Raw genomic sequence first — 17524 nt, 5'->3', positions numbered from 1 at the left:
GACATACAAACCAAGCACCTTTGATTATGGTTAGAACCATATTTCGATTCTAACACACTACTTGATTTAGAGCCAGCTCTGCAGTGAGGCTGGAGTGGAAACCCTTCTGTACTATGTGTCATGAAGACTACCATATCTTGCCATGTATAATGCACATCTTTTTGCCCAGATTTTTAAGGGAAAAATAAGGGTGCACATTATATAAGGGTAGTGCAAACTCTATATCTATATAAATGTTTTTAATTATTTTATTTATGTGTATGCATTAAAAGTGTAACTCTAGAAAGCAATAATGATATCTATATGCAAAATAATACCCTGGAATATGATCACATTTTGTTTCTATAAATAAATAAATAAATAAATAATTTAATTAAAACGAAAGATTTCTTTCCCTGAAAATTTGGGGAAAAAATGTGGGTGCACATTATACATGGCAAACCACATGTAAATAGAGACCATTTTGCTGTGGAGAATATCCATAAGTAGAGCCATGATGTTATATTAAATTCTAAATTAGCTGATCATCCACGGGATCCTGGAAGCACTCTCTATTGCTATGATTGGGACTATACAACACAGAACCAGAAATTCTCTTTGCTTTCCCCTTTAAAAACTGTTTTATATGTTTAAAATATTTGGCTTCTTACTAAATACCAATAAATGAAAAGGATAACCTGTGGTAACCTTCACGATGTTTTCTGAAGATATATACTAGGAACTAGCATACTCGTATATGAAGCACGATGTTCTAGGAGACTTGGGTAGTTGTCTGAGCTTTACCACTAACCCAGGCATATGCCCGGAGATGGACGTAACCACACTAAGTCCTAGTTTCCTCCTCCTAAAGAAGGACTAGTGAATTTCAATATAATGCTCTAATTCTATCCCTGTTTTGAGATTCAAAGAAGAAAAGCAGCCTAATAAATAAGTTCATATGTATTATTACTTCACTATTTCACCATGTGTAGTCTGCGTAGCTCTCCGTCTCTAAGCTATTTATCTACTGCTGTCATCATCACACATTAAATCAGCAAGCAGCATCAAAAACCTTTCCCAAGGTTCCAAATCCATGGCTCCATGGAAGGCCCTATACTGAAAGAAATTAAACCAGTTTAAAGGAGTTAAAAAAAAAATCTATGAAGAGTTTCTGAATTCAATCCAAAAATGTTCAACCTGGCAATCTGGAAGAACCGTATTTATTCATTATAGCTTGACAAATTCTTCAGGAATTAACCAGGCAGATTTGGGTGATCTTAAGATCTTTTTGCCTTGCATATTGCCACAAGAGAGATGAGAAGTATGACTTTCTTCCTCCATTATTTCCTAGACCAAGGTTCCTCTTTTTTTAATATAATAAGAAGATTTACGCAAACAAATATCAGAGCTGGAGGGGAACTCAGATATTACCAATCTAATCAATCAATTTACATACGAGGGAAAGCAGGTCCTAAGAAGGGAAGCAACTGGTTCCAGTCCTCAGTTTAGAGGTAGCCCTGACTAGAGTAGAACTGCACTTCCTGTTCGGGGTTCCCGATTTCACAGCTGGGACAGCTACAATAAAGAAATAACTTATGCTCTTCTAGAATTTAGTTTCCTCCCCTATAAAATTAGCATTTGGGAAGAATGAGTTCTCAGATCTCTTCTGATGTGAGTTAGTGATATCATTCCTTACCTTTCCAACTCTGAGGAGGGAGGCCTTTGAATATTTCCTCATTTCCCCTTTGTTCTCATGAAGACAATACATTTTAGGTATTACAAATCCCTTTAATTTATCACAATCCACATTTTAATTCCCACTTTCAATTCCTGACTAAAGTAGAAACTCTGTGTGTGTATATATATATATTTACTTACCATATCTGAAGTTTAATTTTCTTTCCATCTAGTTCTATCGTTCTGATTTTAAAATCAATTCCTGCCAGAAAAATAAAAAGAAAGGCATGCTAAATTTCTTCAAATATAATCCCAGTCTTATTAGGAAAAGGACAAAGATTTCTATTGAAAAAAAAAAAAAAAAAGCTCTCCAACGCCCTGGAAAATGTGAACACAGGGTGTGAATGGTATGTTTCCTCTGAATACAGGCTGAAGAAAGGAATGCTAATTACTCTGCAAAGAATTCCCACACATGTTAAATGCAATGCATTATATGCCTCACTATTTTGACATAAATGGATCCCATCCTTCAAGGTTACATAATTTAGATGAATTGAGAACATGCCTTATTTTTTACTTCCTGAAACACATATAAACAATGTTTCCCACTCCTCATGCCCTATCCGTCCCTAAAGACAGCCATGGGGCCTCTTCACAATGTCATCCTTCACCTACTTCCACTTGTTTCTTTAAAATCTGCAACTGGCTAAGCCTCCAAAACATACAAACAAACAAACAAACAAACAAACAAACAAAAACCCTGCCTATCTGAGGGGGGAGATGGGAAAGCCTGTATACTTACTTAGTATAGTTCAGAAGTATTTTACATACATCTTAATAAATGTTCCCCAAATCTTACTGGCTAGAACTGAAAAAACTAAAATAGTTTCAGCCTAGCTGTACTTTAGAATTACCTGGGGAACTTAAAAAAACAAAATAAAACAAAACAAAAAAACCCTCATAACTAGGTCTGATCCCTTCCCCAAATTCTGAGATGTTGACTTAATTGGTCAAGGGTAAAGTCTGAGCACGAGAATTTTCAAAGCTCCCTGGGTAATTTATTCAACCTGAAGCCAAAGTTCAGAAGCAGTCAACTGGGCTGACAGGTAGCATGTGAAAGTCATTTGGGACTCAAGCCCTCCCTCATCTATTTCCCCCACCATAGTAGCTCAAAACTTATTTAGCAATTTCATCTACAAAGCATCACAAAGTCCTGGACAGGTATCCACATGCTCTATCAGGAACAAGCCGCTACTCTTTCTAAAGGGAACTGTTAGTGAACACGACTCGGGAGCAATTTGCTAACTCCTCATATGGCTACTCATTCTTGTTTATTGTTTTTTGGGGATTTTTTAATTCTTTTGCATTCTATACAGAACCCCATAAAGTGGTTTCTAAGACATTTCAAAAAACACATGTCAATTATGTATACTCTAAATTGACTTGAACCCTTCCATTGCTATGTCACCACAATGTTTCTACATATCAGCATCCAGAGAGCATCTCATCTCTGAGAGCATCCAGAAAGGCTGCCTGCCAGCTGCAGCTTCATATGATGCCTGGGCATAAACCAAGTGGGTTCTGCTCTTCTACTCTGTGTGGCACTCTTCCCCCAGGGACCCCTTGTAGGTACTCTTGTGTATCTTGAAATAGACAACAATCACACTCAAGCTAATCTAGCAGGACAGCTTCTCGCTACTCCTCCCCTTAATAACCACCGTTACTGTTTACAAGAGCAATCTGAGACCCAATATTCCCAGGTGATCTGGCTCACGTTTCCTGCGGGTACCTCAGTATTTCAGGGTCAGCAGCGGCAGAAGCAAAGCTTAGTAAAACAGTATGAATATTATTGTTAGCATGACACAGATTTTTACTGTGGCCATTGCTTATCTAAGACCTAATATGCATTGATTTTTTAAAAATGATTTTTATTGTATATTTTTTTGCATTACCACTTAGTCCCCTTAGATCCCTTCTGCCCCCTGCATTGATTTTTATTGTGGTTTATCTTTTTATACATCTCTGAGTCCAGTGTAACAAAGACCCTCTAGGGATTCTCCACTATCCTTTATCTCTTTTTTGGTCCAGAGCAAGAACAATGCCCAACAAGTGCTCAGTAAATGTTCCTTGATAATAACATTTCAAAAGAATCATAATTTTCCAAATTTATAGGAACAGAAAATAGGATGGTAGTTACCAGTGGCTAGAGTTGGGGCGGGTGCAGAAAGGAGGGTTGCAGTTTAATGGGTAGAGCTTAGATTTTCAAAAGATGAGAAAATTCTGGAGACCTGCCTGACAACAGTATCACTACACTTAACACTCCTGAACTGCACACTTAAAAATGGCTAAAGTGATAAATTTTATTTTATGTGGTTTTAAAAAACCGTAATAAAGAAGAAAAAATCCATAACTTTCAAAATGCCAACTGTACAGCTGAAAACAACTTTCCCAATCGGGAGGCTGATGTTCAACATTCCATCAGTTACTAGTTCCTTCGCAGTTTAAATAAGAGACGATGTGTATCAAATGCCTGTTCATGGGAATACTTCCCTTACTCTGGCTTACTGAGACTGCAGCTCCTGGTCTTTCATGGCTGTTTTCGCTTGTAGTTGGGAGTCACAGGCAGCTTTTCCACCTTCATTCAACAAAGCCATTCTCAGGCTCCCTTGAAGTCTCAGTTACTCTCCATTCATTTAACACACTTAGAAAACTTTCTACTGACCTAGCCTCTTGTTTTTTGTATTTGTAAGAAGGATTACCTTTCTGTTATGTGAGGAGTTTTACTATTATCTGGGAAACTTAACCATCTTTTCACTATTCAGCGGTTTTCAGTGTTTGTAGGAGCTGTGAACTAGTATTGAGCTTTTGTTCATGTGCCTGTTGGAGCCACTTGATAGACAAAGGCTGTGGAGCACAGTCAAATGAACACAACTTGAATTTCACTAAAAATGGAAAATGTTGTTTATGTTACTAAGAAAAAGCACTGGACCTGGAAGTCAAAAGACCTAGATTGTAGATTGGGTTCTGTCATTTAACAGCTTTTGGGAGATTACTTAATTGCTCAGAACCTCTATATCCTCATCTTTAAAATAAATTGAGAGCATGTATCAGATAAATTAGATAATGTATATGACTGTGCTATGGGAACTCTGAAATTCCATGTAAATATAAGGTTCTACACATCCAGATTCTACTATCCTGCAGCCCTTGTCTCTTCCTGCTCGGATTATGGCAACAGCTTCCCAGGACGCTATGCCAACCACTCTCCCTGGTCTGATTCCCTCGCAAGCCACTGTGAGAATAACGTTCGACAATCCCTGTGGTAATGCCCCTCACTGTTTAAGAAGCCGTGGAGCCAACTTCCGACTTCCTCACCTTGGCAATACAGCCTTTCTCACTGGGTGCACCGCTCCCCCCACCCACCCCCCCGCCGACACAGAACCTCTCAAAGCCTCTCTCCAGCCTCAGCTTCTGTTTCTCGCAGTGGGCTCTGCACGTCCTCCCCCTGCATGTGCCCGGCTACCTCACTCAGCAGCCTGCTCTGAGGATGCCTCTCCCCCCATGCCATCCTCTCCCTTCTTCCTTCCTCAGCAGTCCACTCAGCCATGTCATCGCTTCCTGAAGGCCTGGCTTACGCACAGTAATTCAATTCTGTGTTACTTGGTTTATTAACATATTGCTCTGCCGTGCTCTCACTTTAAGCAAGGGTTCTGTCCTCTCTGCCAGGTGGGTTGCACACCAAAACATGTACACAGTAGATACCAAAAGGAAGGTTAAATACTCTTAGGAAATTACACAAAGGTTAAATGCTACTAAGCGTAAAGAAAGCTAAGAAAATCATGGAAGGCCAAAGTTTTCTTGGGATATGCTACAGTAGGATCTTTATATTATAATTAGTTTGAAAATAATATCAGAATATACAGTAGATGAATAACCACTTTAAAATTTAAAGAAAAAATAACTTCCTGAGGCTACTCCAGCCTTAAAAGAACAACCAGTCATAAGAATAACAATACAATGATATCAACTAGGTGCTTTCTGCTGCGAACAACAGAAACCCCAAGTCAAACCATCTTAAAGTAATTTGTTGACTCATGTGACAAGCCCAGTGGTGAACCAGGATTCGGAGACGGCTCAGGCCAGGAGTTCCGGCTGTGCCTCTGCAGCTCCTTCGACGGGACCCTCCCGGGAGCATCAATTTCACCCTCTGGCTGACAGCAGTTCCTGACTACAACAGCAATACCAGGAAGAAAGAGATCACCTTCCTGTGCCTCTTTCTTAAAAGTGAGGAACTGCTGCCCCAAAGCCTCTAGCGATCTTTCCTTCATGTCTCATTTTTGGACGTATAACCATGGGAATTGTCATGTTCTGGGTGCTAGGGCTGAACCCGTCACTGCATGGGCAGTTACCAAGATTAAATTAACCTCAGCCTATCCTAAATTTAGATTAATCAAAGCCCATCCCTGGAGCTGGGTCACTTCCCCGAGATCCACAGAGCTGCTAAAAGTAGGAGAGCAGAAAAGCTGTTGAGTCAATCCTATCTGTTAGAATAATACTCAAGTCTATCTAATTAGTACAATTACATTCATAGCCATACGAAACAGATAAATCATAACAGCTACCCCTACTACCTTGGCTGGCATGATGAATGTTATTAAATTTTGTGATAACTATAGCTCTTCCTTGAAGGCAATTTCGTTCACTGTTCACCACAAACCAGAAGGTATGAAGATGAAAAAGGACAATGAACAACCCAAGTAGCTGCCAAGACATCTCTGTGCTAGACCCAGGGGAGTGCCTGAGCCCACAGCCCCAGGGACCTGGCTTGGTCTCCAGCCCCAGATAGGGAGAGACTGCAACGGCAGGCGGGGGCCGTCTGCCATACCAACAGCAGCGAGACCTGTGTCACAGCTCGTCCTGCCATAAGGGAGCAACTTCTCTTTTCTTTCATTTAAAAGGCCTATATCATCTCAAAAAACATAGCTTCTGAAGGGCACTACGTTTTGGATCACAGTGCCCTTCATATTTCAATGCCTTTTAGAAAGCATCATTTTCTTTTGGCAGCATCTCATACTAATTCATGTTCACAATGATGACCCTGAGTCATCCCAATTCATGAGCAATCCGTGAGCCACCAGGCCGCGTGCAGCCTGCCCAGCTGCCAACCCCTGCACTTGTGGGGGACAGGGCTCCAGTGCTTCTTCTGTGTTTCCTGAACGTGCCCCATCACTAATTTTCTTATGGCTTGAAAGCAGTACCAGTTTTCTTATTGACATTTATCTAGTCAATAAAATAGGAAATCTAAATCATAAGAAAACATTCCCAAAGGACTCAACGTCATTTTCACTTTGAATTAAATATTCACATGCACAGCCCTGGCTGGCATAGCTCAGTGGATTGAGTGCGGGCTGCGAACCAAAGCATCGCAGGTTCGATTCCCAGTCAGGACACATGCCTGGGTTGCAGGCCACGGCCCCCAGCAACCGCACATTGATGTTTCTCTCTCTCTCCCTTCCCTCTCTAAAAATAAATAAATAAAATCTTAAAAATAAGTAGATAAATAAATACACACATGCAAATAGATTTTTGTTTTTCTGAATTGATTCTCATGCTAAAAAGTTGTTCACACCTGATACATGTTACACACTATAAGGAGGCAGGGAAGCAAGCATTAAGGAATCACAGATTTCGCATCCTACAAAGTACCTTAGGGATTGCTGAGTCCAGTATTCCCTTTGTACTTGAGAAAACTGAGGCCCAAGAGACACAGCATCTTATCCAGACTCAAAAAGGGGTTAAAAGTGAATTTTGGTGTTTAAAGACCAGGTCTTCCCACACAGACATGTATAAGAATGTCCATGTCTCCTGGGGAGGCTTCCTCTTTTAGGGCCATAGAAAAACCCTAGCTAACAACAGAAATGTCCACAGTAGGAGGATACCTTGGAATACAAGGGATACTCATGAGCAGTGAACAACAGCCACATACCAACATCAGTGAATCTAAAAATGATGTTAAGTGAAAAGAGCAACTGCAGCAAACTACAGTCAAACCATTACTGTAAAATTTCAAAAATACCAAAAGCAACAGTATGTGTCATTTTTATATATATCTGGGTGTAATTTAAGTATAAAAACATTCATGAGAATGATTATCAACAAAATCAGGGCAACTGTTATCTCTGCAGAAGTGGGAGAGGAGGAATTAGGGAGGGGTTGGGTCACAGGAACTTCAACTCTGTAATTTATTATTTCTACAACTGCGTGGTAGTGCATGAACGTGGAAGTGTTTTACATGAGGTGTACTTCTATATACCTGGAATTGTTCATAATTTTTAAAAAGCAATGATTAGTTATCTAGAAAAATGTCTTATGGAGGCACCCATTCATTCATGGTAGCAGAACCACCAAACCACATTCTAGAGATGAAAGGCACCTTCCAGATTTAGTGGGGAGGTGGAGCAGGCACGACCTCCTCCCACCCCTATTCAATATAAAGAGGCCTGTGAACAAGAGCAAGACCGTGTCAAGTTCAGAAGTGAGGGTACAGATCAGGGACTCTGGTCACCCAGGAATCCTGGTTACACAGATTTTAAGTAGGGGTTCAGCAACATTTCCTTCCTTGCCTGGAGGAATAATAGGAGCTTCTTTTGGTCACTACTGGGAGTGGCACTCTGGGGGAAGAACAAAGGAGTTCTCATTTTTCATTCCAAAGGCTGGAAGGAGGGAACTTGGAAAAGGCAGCTGGGGGAGGGGGCTGTGCCCTGCCCCTCTGAGGAGAAGGTAAAGTAGTCCTACTTGAGGCCTCCTTGTAGTCCCAGCAGCTCACTGGAACAAGAGCTGGCAGAGACCTGGCAGTGAGGCTTAGTGAGGACTATGAAGTCAGCACTTGAGAAGAGCACCGCTTATCAGATATTTCTCAGAAATCTGTGGTGCAAACGGAGGCAGCTAAAGGGAGGGCTTGACCAGCCGCAAGAGGAAAGGAAATGCTTAACTTGCCTCAAGCCCACAGGTAACAGACCTGACAGGGAAAAGTAACTGGGAATGACCAGTATTGGGACACCTTTCATTCTACAAATCAGATATAACTTAACATGGAAAGGGAACAGGTTGACAAAATTCTTTTACATTAAAGTTAAATCATTCAGACAACAGATATAAATAACATAACTTTTTGTTTCAAAGGAGTAAGGAGGCTTCCCCTGGGTTTGTAAATGAATGAATGGATGCCATTGCTGGAGTGTGGGAAAGAGTAGGAAGAAGGACTTTTCCCGGCCTTAATGCTAACTCTCTGGAGCCAGCCTTGTCCTGACCTTCAGCACAAGCTGTGACGTGCTGCATTTTTGCCCTGTGGGTGGTGTAACACACACACACACACACACACACACACACACACACACAGCTCTAGCTTCTGTCTGGTGTGCTATCTTGGCCTTCATGGGGAAGTCTGCTGCCTGGCCCAGGAAAATCAGGGATAAAGAAACATCAGGGACCTTCAACTGAGGTTTTAAACACCTGGTTCCCACTGAAATTCTTTTCAAAGTTCAATTTGGATGCAGTCAAGAGAGCCATGAAAAAAAATTCAGATTTCTTGGACATTTAGGCTTCCAGTGAATGACAGCAATGCGAGATTGCAAGGCTGGGTTTAACATCGGTAAAGAAAAAACACGGGTTATCTATCCCCTTTGACCCATTTTAAGAAGCGGAAAGTTGACTGCACTTTTACAATGGAAAACATGTACTTTGTTTCAAAAGGACATTTGGAAACGACATCTGTGATCCCAAACTATGTGAATATGGGTTATGTGGTTTGTCTATTTACATTTCAGAGATATTCCAGAAACAAACAAAGTTTTCTAAATACTAAAATCCACTTTAAGAAATGGAACATTCACTTCCTTACCCGGATGTTTGTTGTTAATGATGCAGACACAGTGTAGACGGATCTTGCCAGTTTGGAAACTGTAACACCCACATTTTGCTTATACTACTTTTTGCAGGCTTTTAAACGTGGAGATTAATAAAATTTTAGAGTAACTGATTTTAGGATAATTAGCTAAAATCTCTAATTAGAAGAACAGATTCCTGAAATAGGAAAAAATATGAGTCATAGATTGAAGCTTTAAAATATTTTTTTTCAAAATAAGTTAAGGTCTTAGAGAAAATGTGAATGCAGAAATAAAATTAAGAATGTTACTTGCATTGAAAGAGAGGAGTTCACATTGCTCTTTTGTAAATACACGTTTTGTAAGTCCATAAAAGCATATTTTTGCTAAGTGCCAAATATTTAGAACCGTTTAATTTTTGTTTTATTTGTATTCAAATTTACAATGTTTTTTCATTTGAAAATTAGAAAAGTCTAAAGTTTAGAAGGAAAAACATTTTAAAAGTAAGTTTAGAAGACACTTTAACAGCAGTTTGAAATGATCAGTAGCAGCCAGATATGTTAGTTTTGTTAAATCCAACGTAAGACAAGGAGAATTTTTTTAAAGTGTACTAATAAGTGGTCTGTGCATATAATTTGCTCTTAAAAGGGGCACCTAATTTTTTTTTTAAAGAAGACAAAAGGGAGACTAGAACTTTTCAGATTTCTTTGGTCCTTCCATTCTGTGAGTAGGGAGTGATAAATTAAACCCCATTTATGGAGTAACTCAACAGTGACACATATTACCACTTCCTGTTGAAAAAGCTGTACATCTTGACACTGTTTTAGAATTTCCTAATTGTTATTGAATTAAATTCAACTCTTGGCATTTTTCATAAGAGAGCTGTATCCATAAAATCTAATCACACCAACAAAAGATAAACTCTAATTCTAGAAATTAGGAAGGATTTACTAATTCTTCTTTGAGCCATAAACATATGCATGACAGATACAAAAGTAGTACAGTTAAGAATAGTTTTAAGTAATGTCTATATTTGAGAGTCTCCAAGGGCTTTATAGATTTAAATATAAAAACTGAAATAACATTTTAAATGTCTTTGGGAACATAAAAAGGCAAAACAACAAATCATTATATACTAAAAAACTACTAAAATATAACTTTGTTGAATCACAAATACAAGGTTTCTAAAATGCTAGAACTACCAAAATATCAAGAGAGAAAAACACAGATAGCAAACCAAGTATAGTAACACAGCTACAATCCCAGGAAGGACTGAGAATTTTAATCTGATTAAGGAGCCAGCAGAGATTACGCAGGATTGGGATCACCATTTGAGAATGGCCAAATGAATACAGGACAAATCTCTTTTGCAAATCTTGCACTTTCAAAAGGAAATGTGCTTTAAGTGTTACTCAGTCTGGAAGTAACAATGTGCTTGAAGTTGTCAAAATGCAGATTCTGGAGGTTCTCAATGAACATTATGTTTTACCTTCAATAAAATCTCTTTTCATAAACAGCCTAATTGATGAATTAAACTTGAAGAATAAAAATTCAGAACACTTCTAAGATTTCCATCCCTTTCCTGTTATTAAGTCATGAGCATCTCAAGAACCAAACTATTCCTAAATAACTCAGCTGCATCTCCTCTGTTCCATCTACTGTTTCTGAGCAAGTGTACCTTTATAGCAGGCAAGCCACTCCAGTATGAATCGCTACCACTTTCCTAAACCTGGAATTTCCTTGTTTGCGCTTTGAAAACTCAGGGTCAGTATGTTTCATTTAAGGGTGAAGGGAATATTGCGGTTATTCAAAAGATGAAGGTAAAAAAACAACCCCTGAATATACATACTATTGCTATGGGAAAACCATACTGCCAAATCACTGGAATTATCACAGGAAAAAATTACAACTATATTCCAATGATGTTGCAACAAAGATGCAGTGAAACTGATCTATTAGATCTTTCCAAGTATTGATCATGTACCATATTTTCCATTCATCTGGAAGTTAAGTAAAAGTGGGTGGGGGTGGGAGGGTATTACAAAGTAGTAAGTAACAATACTACATGGTGCCAACTAAAAACAAATGATATATATTTCTCCCTTTGAGAATGAATTCTTAAAAAGGAAAAACAAAAGAGGCTGTCACAAAGTAATATATTAATTAGCAATTAGGGCTGAAACAAACTCTGGCTACAATGTTATTATTAGTCAAGAAAATTTCCAAATCACTTATTCAAGAAAGATTTCAGCTTATACTGGTGCAAATTGCAAAATTTAGTAATTCTCCTCACCAAGTTAAAACAAATCAACTTTTTGTTTGTTTTTTAGGGTTGGATATCTGTATCAGATTACTGGAGGATGAAGAGAAGAATCATCCAGTCAACTTCCCCTGCAATATACCCACCTCACCTCTCTCCATCCTCTTCTCCTACTGACTTTTGTCTGGATAAAAGGAAAGTGATCAGAGATTGTAAAATAAACATGACAGCAAACTCACAGTGCTCTGAATCTAGTTAGCAAAAAAAGGCTTTTGTTGATCAAAACCAAAATCAATGCCACAGGAGTACAGTAAAAGTAAGCAGCACTTAGAGCTTGCTGCAGCCGTGGTGACAGATGGACAATGATAATAAGCCATTGCTAATGAGGAAGGTTAAAACAAACAGATGGAGTATATGCAAGTAAAAGGATGAGACAAAAATCAACAAAAATGGTACAGATTATAGTTTTTCCCAATCAAAAATGAAAAACTTCTACTGATGATTGTATTATTCTGATTTCTAAACACAATTTCCTGTAATAAAAGTTGAAAGTTAACGACACTCTCTAACCTTCATATCATGTAAACAGTTAATACTTGTACAAACCAATTATGCATCTCTCATATATATATATATATATATATATATATATATATATATATATATGTATGTATGACAGTCATCCATTTCTAAATACTTAAAACACTTTTCTAACTTTATAGGTGATAAAAGATTCTGAACATAAATACTTTCTTGACTTGGCTTTTAACACAGAATACAATGTTACAGCTGGGCGGGGAAACCCAAGATCTTCTCTAACTTATGTTTCAGACTTAAAGATGCTGCCGGGACTAATGAAGGAGCTAGAACACTTCCTTTTGTTACCCATTGTCCCCTAGCTAATGGCCATTTGCTTACTTCAAATACACAAAGGATGAGTAATAATTATATTCAAAGCATAAAATGAGTGGGTCATCAATATATGCTACAGCGGCCTTCACATTCGATCATTATTCACCTTAACTCCAAATCCCAATGTTTGTTGGGGGTGGGATGGAAAAAAACCTAAACGATATTGACAAGAGACCGTTTTTTAAAAAGCCACACTGATACTATCATGGCTTGGAATGTTAGCCAGTGCCACATAAAATAATTTCTCCAAAACTGACCAAAAATTATTTCAAATTATATTTTATCAGCTTGTTTTTTATAAAACCAACTTCAAAGTGTAACATCCTATCTAAGTTCCCCAAAGTTCCCCACCCAACCCCAATACCAAAGAAGAGGTCTCAGGTATTAAAGCAAGAAGCTAACTGCACAGTTTCCGCTGACTGGCCCCTAGTCTTAGATAGAAGAATTATTCACCTTATGTTTCCCTTTACCCACTTCTTTCAAAATACATAGTCTTCCCAAATCCTGGGGAAGCATGTTAGGGATCACTGAATGATGGCACCTGTCTTTCTCAGTCAAGTTTTACAAAGTTAAGAATACGAAATGTTTTTAAAACAGGTCATGATTAGGCGGTTGACCCTAATGGCAAACATATAAAATACAAAAGACTCATTTGGAAGTCTCTAGCCTGACCTTGGGTCCTAGAGGGCAGTGACCCTTATTTCCTCAACAGAACAGCTGGGACTGAACGCCCAAGAGCTCTGTCTTCTCTGAGGTAAGCACAGACACACTTCCCTGAAAAGAGCACCCCCTCCAATGCACATGCATCCCTTCCCCTTACTTCCCACGGAAGGCCTTATCCCTTCACCGTGAAGGGATATTCTGAACCTATGAAAAGTAATCCTTGATTATAATCAAGATTACACAGAAACTTAGAAAGTATTTGTTATAATGTTATAAAAGTTGCAAAGCATAAAATGTACTCTGTAACTATGTGAAAACACGTGCATATGGTCAGCAACATGTAAAAGTGTAAAAGAGTTATAATAGGCGATGTTACTGTAAAGGGATTTTCAGAATTATGAACTTAAAAATTTCACTTATTCTTCTATTATTTTTGCCATTAAGCAATTTTGAAGAAAATATTACACATGCTGAAGTTGAAATAGTGCTCACCACAACTATACTTCAAATTCTGGCTTGAATAAGCCTTGAAGGACTGCTCTTGCAGAATCATACCATTGAGTATAATGCTGCTTCTACGAGAGGGAAAACAACAGCATAGAAAAAGCACACCAAACAATTCACACACTCCATCTGAACCAAATAGCTCAGACAAATGTTCCTTTCTTCAATTCCTGCTGTCACCTGAAAGGGAATATGTGGCAGACAGACAAAATGTGAACTTGCTTTCACATGATGTGTCTCTGTGGCATCTGCAAAAACAAGCCCAGGAAGAAAGGCATCCTCTGAAGATCGCATTTTTCCATGCTATCTCTGTCACTAATTAACACAGATAATTTTGAGTTTGCCATACAATAATTTATTAATCATATTCAGTTAACCTAATCAGTTGTAAACCAGGAGAGGGCAACAGTGCAAGCTACAATGAGGTGAACTCCTTGGACTCTGGGAGCTGCTCAGCTGAAGCTCCCTGTGAATGCCACGCATACCCAAAGGGCAAAAGTAACCTTGGCGAATCATTTGCATTGTCTATTTTTAACTTGTCTTTCTACTCATAAGGACCCATATTACAGTGTGGATTAGAAAAAAGAAACATCAGGTATTTATAGATTATTTAAAAAGTAAACTCAGGGGCAGAGGGTAGAGAATTCTGGGTTCTTAGGTGAGTAAGGGTTAACTGGAGCCAGAGTATATCCACACATAAACAGCTGAGAAAAAAATAAACAAAACAAATGATGATCAAGTTGAAAATTTTACGTGTGCAAATGAAAAGGTAGTATTTACAATGTTAAATTTACCTACTCAGTGTTTTACTGATGCAAAAGTACACTGGTAGAACCCTAACTGTTACCCTCAGTTACTAATACGAAAAACAAAAGCAGCCTTGTCCACCCACACGATCATTTTACAGGAACACTGTCATTTCAAGGATGTCCTTAGGCAAGCCTGGGGCAGGGTTTCCACATCTGGTGGTCACAATGTTGCGCTCCCACTCTGGACAGGATAGTCATTAGGTCAGGAAATGCATACGACAGTGATGTAAAAAAGGTTAAGAAATGTGATACACAATGACTGTGTATTTTCACCCCCCAGTGGTCCATCAGCAGAATGAGGAAGAGGGTGAAGGAAAACGTCACTGGCCCTTTTGGGAACAGAAGAGAACACAACCCTTGGGCTGCTATTCTTTTATGAATTTCTGAAAGTGACAGGAAAAAAATTGTACATTCTAAAAACCTGATTTAAATTTACTTTGGATGAATCTTTGCAGGCCTCAAAGTTGGAGCCCATGCGTGTAGATACTGACTTTGCAACCAACTCTTCAGCCCGTGTGTGAGTATAATCCGTTCTCAAATTATAGAATTGAGAAAGAGAAACTGACTGAGAAACAGAAACTGACAAGCTTTACTTGGGCTATACAAAAGATATGGCTGAAGATTTCTCAACCACATGATACAGTAAGGTTTAGCTTAGTCAGATGTAAGTCACACTTAATGAAAATCAAGTTGACTAATGAAAGAGCAAGTTTTAAAACCTAATTGGACAAGAAGTATTGAGCCCAACATGAACCTGACACTGTACTAGGCACTAAAGAATATGAAGAAGAAAAGTTATGGGCCTCAGGGAGCTCCTAGGCTAGCAGGCACTAGAATTTCCTAATGTGAAGATCCTACACCATACTTGTATCTTTTGTTAAAGATAATATTCTAAGGCCTGCTCTTCAGGAGCAGGAACTAACAACAGATGAACCAAAAGAAAACATTTTCTAAGATATGAAACTGCCTGCTTTAATTCTGTCATTCCCACAAACAAGATTATAATTATTTCCCTAAAGGCGGAGAGTAAACAAGTGACATTTTGTCTATCACAAATGGCAAAAATGGCAACAGCAATTTTTCACTATTGTCTTGAAACCAATTTGGCTTAAGCTTTAAGACAGTTTTTTTTTTTTAAGTACTCACTATCCTATCACCTTCACATTTTCTCCCAGCACCCCAATATATAAATTATAGTTTTTTCTTTTTAATCCTTACTCAAGAATATGTTTTTATTGATTTCAGAGAGAGAGGAAGGGGGAAAGCAGGAAATTGAGAGAGAAAGAGAGAGAAACATTGACGTGAGAAAGAAACATTGATCAGTTGCCTCCCATACGTTCCCCGAATGGGGATCAAACCTGCAACCTTTTGGTGTACAGGTCAAAACTCCAAACTGAGCCACCCGGCCAGGGCTATAAACTATAGTATTAATCAAGTTTCAACTTCTCTCTGAACTTTAAGAGCTTTTATGACTAGCTGAAAATCAAAATGAGCAAACATCATATTTATAAAGAATGGTCATATTAAAAACTCCATCAGTTTTAAGCTATTATTAGTAATGGCCAGCGAGTGCAGCAAACCTCTGTAGCTCAGGTGCAGGGTCTCGAGTCCCAGACTCCAAAGTCCTTTGCATGATAAACAAGATGAAAATCTTTTAAAGACCTACCATTTATACTGTACCTACTATGTACCAGGTATAACTCTAGGAAATAGCCACCATCTCCCATTTCACTAATAAAAAACCTGAGGCTCAGCAAGGTCAAGTAAACTCATCCAAAATGACAAGCTAGTAAGTGGCTGAGCTGGGATACTTGCTAAGAAGGAGAAATCTGTGACTCAAGTGGCATTGACAATGGAGTCTCCTTTCAGAGTCCTCCCTGGAAGTACTAGCTCAGGTTATAACGGATCTGTGAGGAACCAGTTCCCAACAGCACACAAAGCTGAACCTAGCTCTTGGTCATCTCTAGATCACAAAAGGAGCATGGGTCCACTCTGAGGGGACCTGGATGTCAGGTATTCGTTTTTCAAAACCTTTGAGTGTGCTTAGTAGAGTCATTCCATAAAGAATTCTTATTCTAGATTAATCTGAAATAGATCTGATCATCCTGGCATGTTTCCAACTGGAAGACTCCATCACTACAAGTCCATTTTGAACCAAAGTAAATTTCTCCCCCAGAGCAAAGCCCAAAATAAGGAGAGTTCAGGTGAAGGGTCAGAAGCTCTTACGAAGGAAATCCATCCTGTGTCAGCCTGCCAGACAGGGACTGTGACACACTCCACTGGGGAACATGCTCTTGGTTCTATAGGAAAGGTTGGGATATGCGGGGTATTACCTGTGGTCAAATGTACATCCTGGCCATTTGAAAGCTATCTTTTAAATACCCATACATTTCTTCCTATAGGAGATGAATGCTTTCTACCTAATTATAGTTGCATCTTCCAATTCTCTGTTTCTAATGAGAAAGGAACGATATTGGAAATAACTATAAATGCTCATGAAAATTAAAATATGATCAGCTGGTAGACTGTTCTATGGCATCTCTGGGGCTCCAAACCCAGTGCTTTTTTTTTTTTTTTTACCATACACACTGCTCCATTAGGAGACAGTTTGTGGGGTATGGGTTGTTTCAAACCATTTCTAAGGATGCACCATAGGGGAAAAAAAAACACATAAAAGACAGAAGAAAACCTTTATGGAGCATTGTATCAGTCAGGGTCTAATCAGGAAAAAGAAAGCACTTCAAGACTTTACAACAGAAGAAATTTACTACAAGAACTTAGTTTCATAGTCATAAAGTTGCTGAGAGCCAAGTGCAACAGAAGGTAGTAAAAGGTTT

At 38.7% G+C, this 17524-nt stretch overlaps 1 protein-coding gene across 1 annotated transcript in view; it reads right to left on the bottom strand.

Moving 5' to 3' along the window:
* The window catches only part of RAB8B (RAB8B, member RAS oncogene family), a 59811-nt gene that overhangs the window by 17017 nt on the left and 25270 nt on the right, over positions 1 to 17524 (bottom strand). The window contains exon 2 of the mRNA XM_045822935.1: positions 1858 to 1918. Within this exon, the coding sequence (XP_045678891.1) occupies positions 1858 to 1918 (61 nt within the window). The remainder of the gene's footprint in view (positions 1 to 1857; positions 1919 to 17524) is intronic.

The sequence above is a fragment of the Phyllostomus hastatus genome, unplaced genomic scaffold, assembly GCF_019186645.2.
Source record: "Phyllostomus hastatus isolate PE091 unplaced genomic scaffold, TTU_PhHast_1.1 phas_scaffold_501, whole genome shotgun sequence".
NCBI lineage: Eukaryota > Metazoa > Chordata > Mammalia > Chiroptera > Phyllostomidae > Phyllostomus > Phyllostomus hastatus.
Note: the sequence above shows the minus strand (reverse complement) of the source record. Positions and strands in the feature narration are given on the sequence as shown.